We start from the raw sequence: 10,940 nt of genomic DNA, 5'->3' as shown, positions 1-10,940 counted from the left end.
GAAGTAGTGAGACCTGCTCACCTCAGCTATGGATTCTTACAAAAAGGATGGATAAAGTGTCTACGTAAGGCTCCCTGGTCTCATTTTCCAAAGAAACTGTCACCAACAAACACTTAGATCGGACATCCATCATATCTCGTGTGATTTTGACTTTGTATAAATGCACTTGTAGCATTTTCCAATATATAAAACAAATGTATATAATGTACTGTATAAATGTCATATTGTAGAACAAACTTTCAGTGAATGGTTCTTCAAAGAATATTTTTTTTATTCTTAGTGTGAGGAGCATTCTAATAATCTAAAGATCCTTTTTTCAATATAAATTAAATTTTGTGCAACTGAAACTTTCCGGAACCTTTATTTTTAAGAGTGTTGGTTTAGTTTGGTCATATTTCTGTTGTTTAGTATGCAGATAAATGGTAAACTTTACACACTGTCAGATATGTTGATTCATTGCATTCATTGAATGAGTACCATATTTTAATCATATAAATAAAATGACTCATTATGTACACTGTTATCCTGTATATTAAGGAATAGATTTAGTTTGAGCAAGAAATTGTGAGAAATTAATCATTAAAAGATAAAGCGAAGTGTTTTCCTCTTCCAAGTCTGTAGTGCTAAAATTAATTCTAATTTAAAAATACTAATGGTGAATACAACACAACATTGGTAATCAAAGAAAAATTTTGAGCAGAAAATAAACTTAAGCCTTTCCTTTCATAACTTCATAATATAACAATGAAGTTTAAATGCCAACTGTGCTTCTAACACTATAGTGGGTGCAATGAGTATTAAATGGGGTTTCAATTTATATGACATGGCAATATATTATGTGTGTCCTTAATGCAATGATCAATCAGGATCCGTTTTATAACTCTTTTATAACTAATAATAATACTGTCGCCTTTAAGTGCTCAGGGGAATGACTAAAATCAAAAATGAGTGAGAAAATGCACTCAAGGTAGTTGAAAGTAATTGAAGTGTAAAGCAGGTAACTGAAGTGTGCAGGCTCTCAAGAGAACAGTGAGAAATTTAATAGGACTATACGTGGATTCAGATCTCGATTGCAGTAAGAAAATAATGTCAGAGTCTGCATGAATGTGCTGCAGTGTAGTTGTGACCTTATGTGAGTAATTTAGAGAGAGACTCTATGCAGCAAATAGTCTGCTGGCTCCTATAACTATGTTGCCAGATGTATTATTATCATTCTGCAAAGTACCGTTACACTGCTATACTGACTGACGAAGCATGGAAATCAAGTTAAACTGTCCTGCAGGAACAGAAACACAGGGAAACATACAAGCATGTAAAATAATACAAAGGCAAAGTGCTTCTTATTTGTCAAATCAAAAAGTGTCATTAATGTCTCATGAAACATACCATAGGCTTTGCAAGTGTAATGGGCAAACAGCTGGGCAAAAGATCTAAGTTCAAACTGAGAAATTTAAGGAGTTTGGTTTTGTTTTTGTGGATTATTTATGCTTTTTTTAAAGGTGCTGTAGGTCTATGTGGCTCACAACAATGTTGCTTCAATCACACCAAAAACTATTAATAACAACTGTCTCTCAAAACTGGAGCCCGCATTCAGCAGGAACATCTGGGAGATGAACCAGAGAATAATGTATCTAGATGGCTTGAGAAATAATTTGCAGAATATGAGTGCAAAGAGTCTGACTGGGGGAAAAAAGAAGAAACAAAAACTGGAATAGAAGAATAATTTTTAAATATCATTCAAGTGAAATTAATGACAAAATAGTAAGTGATTAAAGTTTGTCTTCAAAACATTTGATTTAGGAAAGCCAAAAGATTTTTTGGGTGAACTAAAATCGATATACTTTTTTATATTTAATATTTACATGTCTTTTCTCACACTCATCCTGGAAGTTATGTTTATTAAGCCTCATATATTTTAAGCCAGCAGTGCTGCTACTTATCCACCAGGGGATGATATTCAATCATACTCATCCTTCACTCCATTTACAGCTGCAGCTGGTGTTCTTATAGTTTACATCTTAAACATCTTAAAGTACATATATACAAGATCAGACATCATCCAATGCTGTACAAGATTATGTACGTGTGCATTTGGTCAACAGAACAGTCTTGCTTGGATTTCCTGTGAATGCGTTTAACTAGAGTCAGTGTGTGTTTATTGGTCCCATGGAGCTATTTTGCTCTCTCTCCCCCCACCATCTCAATCACTGTTGTTTATTTCCCCCAGAAGCCAGTAGGTCTTCATCTTCCCTTTACCCTTCATCTCCACATCTCCTCTCAGCTCCAGCTGGAAGCAGTTGAACTCCTGCAGCAGATCTCGAGTGGCAGATGACACATGAATCTTCAGAGCTGCAGGATAACAGTGTGAATGATTACAGTGTTACTGTATAAATCCTGATTAGTTTCGTTCGCACATCTTACTTCACCGGGTTAACTAATGTGTGTTGGCAAACATGATTTACGCATGAACACAGGAGCGCTGTGCATATAAAATCTCACTAGAGTACTACAATTAATGGCAAAAGGAATGCTTGGAAATGTAAACTGATATTTCTTACTGACACACTACAGCAAGATATAGAAATAACTGGCTTAAAATATAATTTTTTTTGTTGTTGTTGATCAAAATAACTAATGGCCTAAGACTTTTGCACAGTACTGGTTATGTTTATCTTCTCCTGTGATAAATAGATTAGAAATGCTTACAATTTATTCCTTTCCTGATTGCAATTTGTTTTGCTTTTGTCAAGCATTATCTAACACTGATAGTTCTCATTTATCCGGCAGCAATTATATGGGGAAATGGAATCTTTTCATAATTAGTTTTAGCATTATTATTTATTATTTATTTTTGCTTCGTGAATGATTGTAAATTTCATTATGGAAAATTAGTGTTGATAATGCAATATCTGAAGAAGCAGCTCTGTGCTCAAATATTGAAGCAGATGTTCAAAAAAAAGATAATTTAGGAATAAAATAGTAAAAAAAAAACAATACACTAATTGAAATTTTTCTTTTCTATCCCAAATCTCGAATTGAAATCAAACACACCAAGTGCTGCCTCAGTTCTTGTCTTATACCTTATATCTTATACCATAACTTATACTCTATAGAGTCATGCTCAAACCACTAACCCTGTAAAAACTGACCTGAACTCTTGAACTTTACAGTCCTTATGGTTATAAGCAAGTTACTATTTGGTGGGATTGGGAACAGTGGGTTCTTACGTTCTCCATTCGACTCCATACGAGAAGATGTGTTCACTGTATCTCCAAAAAGACAGTACCGAGGCATTTTCAGCCCAACTACACCTGCACACACAGGACCTAAAACACACATGGGAAATGCTGTTCAAAATGATGCATGCTAATATAAAAAATGTTCTATTCTGTGGGAGAGTTTGAAAAGTACGTCTGTATGGAGTGTACAGATTAACAAAGCTCGTTACAACCAGAAGAATCCCTGTCAGTTTCTGCTAATTAAAAGTCCATTAGTATGTTAAAAAGTCTAGTTCAAATTAAGTAAGCTTTGAAGCTATCATTCCTACCACTGTGAATGCCGCTTCGTAATTTGAGCTGCTCATCAGGTCGGTGGCGAATCTTAAATGTTTTGACAGCCTCCAACAGAGCAAGGGACATGCGTGCAATCTCATGACCGTGCAGTTTCCCATTCCGTACCGGCAATCCTGAAACCACCATGTAGGCATCACCTATTGTCTCCACCTGAGCCAATAAGAAACAAAACCACCACAGCATTAGTAAATGGTTCTTCTCGGCACAAACAAAGAAGGTGTTTCATATTAAATACAGTAAATGTTTTAAAGAGAGTTAAATAAACATTAAGGGGTATGAAAATACGCATTTTTCTATTCATTTTCATACAAAATTTATTAACATATTGAACATTAATTTTTTTCTTCTCAATCAATACTTCATGGATCATGACCCTTTGAATTAAGTGTCCCATAAAGTTATAATGCAAAATGATCAAATAAAGCCCTCTTACAATTACCAGAAATACAAGATTTTTTTGTTATGTTTCCTTAAAGTTTGATAAGTTTTTAAAGTTAAAATAAAAAATAAAAAAATAAAAATAATAATTAAATAAGGAATACATTTTATTTGTTATTTGTTTGCAAAAGATATGTTTTATACAGCTGTCTGGGGCAAATATGTAGTCAGGTATGAGTTGGCAATACCTTGTAAACGTCAAAATGATCTATAATGGCATCAAAGCAGGTGTAGAGGTCACTGAGGAGAATGACAACCTAAAAGAGAGACACATCCACCTAAAATCTTTAGAGAGGAATATTAAAAACAACGCAGAATTACTTTCGGGTTCAGATACCTGCATAGGTGTGCTCTCTGCTGACAGAGCCGTGAAGCCCACAATATCACTGAAGTAGATGGTGACAGAGTCAAAAGCTTCCGCCTGCACCGTCTCACCCCTCTTTAGCTGATCTGCCACTGAACTAACACAACAGAAAGTAAGTCATTTTAGAGTAAGAAAAGTGTGTATATGATTTTTTTTTATAGTTCATTTATTTGTTGTTTATTATGTGACTCAACTGACTGAGGGAGGATCTGGTACAGTAAAGCTTCTGCCTTGCGTTTTTCCTCCAGATAGGCTTGAGTCCTCTCCTCTACCAGCTCCTCCAGATTATTAGCATACTGCTCCATGCGAGACAAAAGATTATCCAAGATATTACTTCTGTGCTCCCTAAAGAGAGGATGAAAGACAGATAAAGAAACAGGATAAGGTGCATAATAATAAAAATATCTGTACATTTTCAACCAAATAGTTGCTAGGGTGTGGCCACGATGTTTGCATGGTGACACTAATAGACTAAAGGTGAAATAAACATCAGTGATGCTTTGCCACAAGTAGGAACTGCAGGAGCAACTACAGATGCAATATAATCATGGTAGCCATTGGAGGCAGCATGGTCCAAGTGCTGATATTGTCGGTAATCCCTCTGCATCTTCAACAGGCTCCTCAGGGTCATAAGTGTTTTGCCTCTTAACCTGTATGCTTCACCTGAGCGGGGCAGCGAAGACCATATCAGTCTTCACCTGCGGAAGGATTCCACTTGCGATGCTGCTATCTCTCCAGAGACTTTCCTCAGTCGTTTAGGTTCCAACCCAAGCTTCTGTAGGAAATAGTGTACAGATTTAACTTGCATCTCCCAGTCTGATGCTTGATATAAAATAGAAGGCGGAGTATCTTATCTTATCTCCTTGCCTTAGGAAACTGACTCCTCTGGGTGGAGGTGCCTTCCGTTCAGTGGCTTTAACCTTCTGTAAGTTTGTCCTTTTGGAAATTCCATCATGCCCCCATCTGTAGCATCCTTCTCCCAGTGCCTTGGGACATCCTGTCAAAATGTGGTTCAGGGAACACAGGACTGCTCTGCACTGATGGCATGATGGATCCTCATCTTTGCCCCAGATCTTTAGGTTGTTTGGAGTTGGTAATGGGTCAGCTACAGCTCGCAAGAGGAAAGTTAATTTGCCCTGGTCAGCCTTCCAGAGTTCCTTTCAGGACAGTGAATGCTCAAGTACCTGATCTCACTGCGTCTATTGCCCTTGAGATGCAAGCCTTACTGCTCTTACACATCGGTCTTCTTCTGCACACAAATGTCCACCTACATCTGGCATCGGCCTTACTCCAACTCTTGGCTTTGTAGTTTCCCAGTCCCAATCGTTCTTGACAGACCATGCCAATGATTTCTTGGTGTTTTCAGTAAGATTCCACTTCTTTCACTGCCTCTTGTGGCTTCCACTTCCTGCAACGCATGACTGTCTTATTGGCATGTCAAAATTTCTCATCCTTAGACAGTAGCAGAGTGCTGACTGCTCTTGCCTTGGTGGTTTTAATTCTTCCACCACCGATGAGACTGGTAAACGGAGCTTAGACGTCTTGTTGTACAAATTGACTGAGCTTAAAGTTGGAGGAACACCTAGGAATCTTCGCAAAAATCTGCTGCACAGCCTCTCCATCGCTTACACTTGAGTCAAGGGTAAGTCAAGCAGGACTGTAGTCACTGTACCCTAGGGTGTTTCCACAATGTTTGCACTGTGACACTAATGCTTTGTAAACTATAAGACATATAAAAGTGCTTATTAAAGGACTTAACTATAAAAACGTGAACAGACAAGTGAGCCAATACAGCAAAAATGGGACAGACCTGTTCTGTTTGTGGAGTAACGCACTAATATGGTTGAACTCTGGTCTGTCTGATGGTTCTTCAGCCCAACAGCGCTGCATCAGCTGACCCAGCTCTTCACTGTGGGCCTGAGGGTTCAGTGATGGCCGGAGATATGGCCATTCACCCAGAGCTACACGGTCCACAATCTCTATACACAAGCAAAAAATTAAAAAAGAGTGAGGAGATTTTGAGCTTAAAGGAATAGATCACACAAAAATGAAAGTTCTGTCATCATATACTCAATCTCAAAATAATATTTCTTCATTTAGATAACCTTTTCAAGCATTTAATGCCCATTTATAAAACATCTTAAAAAACATTAATAACAACACTTGATAAACATAATCTTTGGTTTAAAATTCAAAATGTCAGTTTTTCATACTGTACACTGTAGTGGTGTGTGTTCACAAGTAGCAAGTAAAATGAGTAATTTAAATGTATTTTAACTTAGTGAATTTAATTTATTAACAAAACTGTACTGAAATTTAATAGATCTGCCTCCTTCCAATCAACAATTATGAATTACACTAAGATCCAGCCCTGAATCACAATACAGATGAAAATGTTATTCCGTTATGTCACAACTTCAATATTGGAGTGCGTATAAAATAAAATAAGTCATTTTTAAGTTGAACTGCTCCTTTAATTCTAACAGTGTCAGCAGTCTGAAGACATTTTGCCTGTCAAAGTGCTCTCCTTCCTTTTTTCTCTCTACTATCTATTGCATCAGAGCATTTTCCATCAGTCTTATTCCCACAAACTCCCACAATGTTTTATCTCTGTTTTCCATCCTCTTCCTGATCTTTCTCAGCTCTATTAATCAGGCTCTTACAGCTCTGAAGCCTGGACAGCTGTGTGTTGTAGTACTCTAGTAAAATGACCTCTTCTCAGCTCCATCTGAGGCTTTTCACTGACAATCTGGCCTGATAAGAAACAGCTCTTCTTTACTGCTGCACAATGTCTTTGTGTTTGTGTTTTGTATTTATATGCGTGCCAGTGATGCCAGGTTGATTGTTTGACCAGGAATTCACTAGACAGATTTGTTCACCAGACCAGAACCATAATCTTCGCCAACAGTAATCTCATTACCAAGGTGCCAAAATGCATGTGTGAAGATTGATATGATCTTCTCTTCCATGTCGGCTGAGTTCTGATTATAGTGCTGATATCACAAGGTCCAGGGATGCCTACATGATAGCCTATGTGTTTGTGGGTGTAGCAGACGACACACACACACACACACACACACATCAATCTTTGATCTGTATTCTGAATCATGTGATTAAATCCATGAATTAGATTAGAGAGTGAAAGAGAAAAACATGGATGGATGTGTGCGTGTGTGTGTGAGTGTGTGTGTGTGTCTGTGAGAGAGAGAGATTGAGAGAGAACAAATGAACCTTTTAGTGTATCTGAAAATGATATAAAGTGACAGTGATTTATACAGCTTTGCTTTCAATTTCCTTCACATAGAAATTGTAGATGCAATGGTGGCATTTTTACAACTTCAGAGATGTTTTGGTATGTCGTGATTTTAACTCTGTATACTCATATGGACTCTGGATATCAATCTTCTGTGTATCAAGGCTTGTTCTCTATAAACAACAACCATAAGAAGGGGATGCAATGAGTCTTCAGACAAACTCTCTGGCAGCAGAGTGAAAAGGTTAGTGGACTGGCAAATTAAGAGTGTGTCAGGGTGTTCTTATACAAACATGCTGAAGGCCTATGTTTAAAGATTCAACTTTTATGTATTTGTGGAAAATGGGGGATGTGAGAATCTGCATGTGTATGTATAAGCACAGCTCTGAATGGCGTCTGGTTGTGTATTTGTTGACCTCTCTGAAGAACCTGGTTCATTAATGTCTTTCATTCGTGTCACTGCAGAGGCTCTTGAGGGTAATTTGGCTGAGTATTCTGAGTGCTGAGCCATGCATCAATATTTTAAAGTGTTTTGGAAAGAGGCAGAAAATCTAGTTTTTCATCCTCTTAAAATTGTTCTCAGACAATTAGGTATTTCAGACCCTAAACTTTTTTTTATTATATTCATTTATTAATTAAATGGAAATTAATTAAAAAATTAAATTAAATTAATTTAAAAAAAGTCCATTGCCTTTTTCTGCCAAATAAATAGGAACTAAGGCTTTGTGAGAAAACGATGAAGCAGAAACTAAATTTAAAGGAAAAGGAATAAACACAATTTAAAATCTAAACAGATTTTAAAACACTAGGCATCATGCACTTATTCAAAAATCTGGGTAAAACTCATGAAGTGTATTCCAGTCTCAAGCTGTTATTCACTAAAAAGTCTCGAAATTGGCTCTAGATGTTCATGAGAGAAGAAAGTATACTTGGCAAGTTTGATCTTTGACCTTTGGGGCTAAGCAAGTCTCCCTCCAAGTAAAAGGCTCCTCTCCGCAGAGCCACCTCTTGAAGGATAATGCCAAAACTGTAGATGTCGCTCTTTTGTGTACCTCCTGGAGGAAAGCACTCCATTCTCAACAGCTCTGGAGCCATCCACAGCTTTCCTACACACAGGCATATGCAGATGCACACAGACACAGACAGGGAACTGACAGTGAATTTCAGAGTCCATTACTAAGGTTTGCATGCAAGCCTTTAGCTACGTGAGTCAAATTGACACAAAATGACAAAGCTGAAAGGTCACTGACGTGCATAATGAGAGTGGGCGTCCTCTGTTTCTGACTCTGTCCTAATGCTGGACAGCCCGTAGTCAGTGATCTTTAGCACAAAGCGATTGTCAACCACACAGTTGGATGATTTCAGGTTTCCGTGGGATACAATCACACTGTTGTGAAGGAAAGCCATGCCCTGAGGGAAAGTTTAAAAGAAAGCAAGAGTGTAGGGACACAGTCAGATCACAATCCGAGAAAAAGGAATTTAATCACTTTTGGAAAGTTATCATGAGAAATAAATGCACATTGAAAGTACAGAGAGGGGCCTCTACCTTTACTATGTCACTGACTAGTGAATATTTGAACATCCAGTCTAGTGTGATGCTTTCATTTTCCAAAATGTCCTGTACACAGATGCAGAAAAATCTGAGATAAGTGCATATACATACCTATATGGCCCACAAAATATTGTAATATTTGTAAATTTTTGTTAATAATGAACAAATGCATTAGATAACAACTGGACTTATGGTACTTAGGGAGCTTTATAATTAACATATTCATAAAGCCTTATAATACACTGTAAATTGTATTCTGATACCACCTGACAGCATTCCTTCACAGCTGTACTGCACTGATCAATGTGATGAATTTATGTATTTTTTTCAATGACAAAATTACCGCTATCCTCCAGCAGTTTGCCTCCTCGGCTAACCCATACTGTAGTTCACTATATAGTGTCTCAAATGATTTCCTCCTTACTCATCCTTCTTCTTGTACCTTGCCGTCTGAATTATAACTTTCACATCTAATTTACATATCTAATTCTACCACATGTTTACTCGATCCTATAACAAATTATCTGGAAAAAGCCAATCTTCCTTCTCCTTCTTTTCTTATATCCAGTATTATTCACACCTCCCTTTGCTCCAGCATTGTTTCATCATCTTTTAAAATACCTGCTATAATCCTAATTCTTAAGAAACCTGGTGCAGACCCCAACAATCTAGATAACTTCCGTACTCAATCTCAAATTTTCTTTTATTTCCAAAAATCAGTTGCAGCACAGGTCCATGCTAACATTTGTAATAATATTTATATGTGTTTTCAGTCAGGATTAGTTCTACTAAGAATAGTATGGAAACTGCCCTGGTGAGTGTGACTAATAATCTGTCAATGGTAGTTGAAGGCAGTTCCTTATCTATTCTTGTTTTGAATGCAGCTTTTGACACCATTTCACACAATATTTTGTTGAACAGTTTATCTGCTATTTGTATCTCTGGTATTCCTGAGTTTACCTGGTTTACTTCATACCTTCAAACCGCACACAGTTTTTTGCAACTAAAAAATATTTAAATTCCCAACCTTTTTTTGTTAGCTGTGGTGTCCCCCAAGGCTCTGTCCTATGTCCCCTATTGTTCCTTATATATCTTCTACCACTTGGTAATATATTTTCTAAATTCGGTATTAAATTCTATTGTTATGGTGATAACACATAACTTTATGTATCTACAGAGCCTGACTCCATTCTTCAACCTGTCTGTTTTACCAACTGTCTTCACAAAATAAAAGTTTGGTTACCTGCCAAACTTGAGACCTTAACAGTCTCAATAATCAATATGATGTCATATTGTTAAAAAAATCAAAACTGTTTGTGTAGTTTGACAGTGAATAATGTGTGATTTATGCTTAATACATCGCGACACTACTGACAATAGATAATGGACCTTTTTTGACCGTGAAATTTCACTAATGTGACCGCACCTTTAGGGCAGATAATTACGTATTCAGGATATTTAAAAGATCAATTCATTCAAGTTTTCAGCCAACCTGAGATCTTCCACAGGCACTTGGCTCATACTGATGCATGAGTGTGGCTTAACATGTTATCAAAAGGATAGTTTCAAGGAAATCTTAAAATTTTTAAAAGGATAGAAAACATGAATCTTGAGTATCTATACCTGCAGGCTGCCTCGAGGACAGTATTCTGTGACAATGCAGATGTTGGGTGGATCGATGCAGGCACCAATAAAACGGGTCAAATGCTCATTCTGGACATCTCTCATCTGGGGAACAAACACAATAATCACTCAGAAATC

At 37.1% G+C, this 10,940-nt stretch overlaps 1 protein-coding gene across 1 annotated transcript in view; it reads right to left on the bottom strand.

Annotated features, from left to right (window-relative positions):
* Nucleotides 1-1,846: 1,846 nt before the first annotated feature.
* The window catches only part of LOC113059137 (atrial natriuretic peptide receptor 1-like), a 29,026-nt gene continuing 19,932 nt past the window's right edge, over nucleotides 1,847-10,940 (bottom strand). The window contains exons 12-22 of the mRNA XM_026227412.1: nucleotides 10,803-10,907; nucleotides 9,174-9,245; nucleotides 8,878-9,037; nucleotides 8,578-8,733; nucleotides 6,185-6,353; nucleotides 4,573-4,719; nucleotides 4,348-4,471; nucleotides 4,199-4,267; nucleotides 3,548-3,722; nucleotides 3,228-3,326; nucleotides 1,847-2,349 (exon numbers count right to left, since the gene is read on the bottom strand). Coding sequence (XP_026083197.1) covers nucleotides 2,201-2,349; nucleotides 3,228-3,326; nucleotides 3,548-3,722; nucleotides 4,199-4,267; nucleotides 4,348-4,471; nucleotides 4,573-4,719; nucleotides 6,185-6,353; nucleotides 8,578-8,733; nucleotides 8,878-9,037; nucleotides 9,174-9,245; nucleotides 10,803-10,907 — 1,425 coding nt within the window. The 3' untranslated portion in view covers nucleotides 1,847-2,200. The remainder of the gene's footprint in view (nucleotides 2,350-3,227; nucleotides 3,327-3,547; nucleotides 3,723-4,198; nucleotides 4,268-4,347; nucleotides 4,472-4,572; nucleotides 4,720-6,184; nucleotides 6,354-8,577; nucleotides 8,734-8,877; nucleotides 9,038-9,173; nucleotides 9,246-10,802; nucleotides 10,908-10,940) is intronic.

This window comes from Carassius auratus, chromosome 41 (assembly GCF_003368295.1).
Source record: "Carassius auratus strain Wakin chromosome 41, ASM336829v1, whole genome shotgun sequence".
Classification (NCBI taxonomy): domain Eukaryota; kingdom Metazoa; phylum Chordata; class Actinopteri; order Cypriniformes; family Cyprinidae; genus Carassius; species Carassius auratus.
This window is presented reverse-complemented; position numbering and strand designations above follow the sequence as displayed.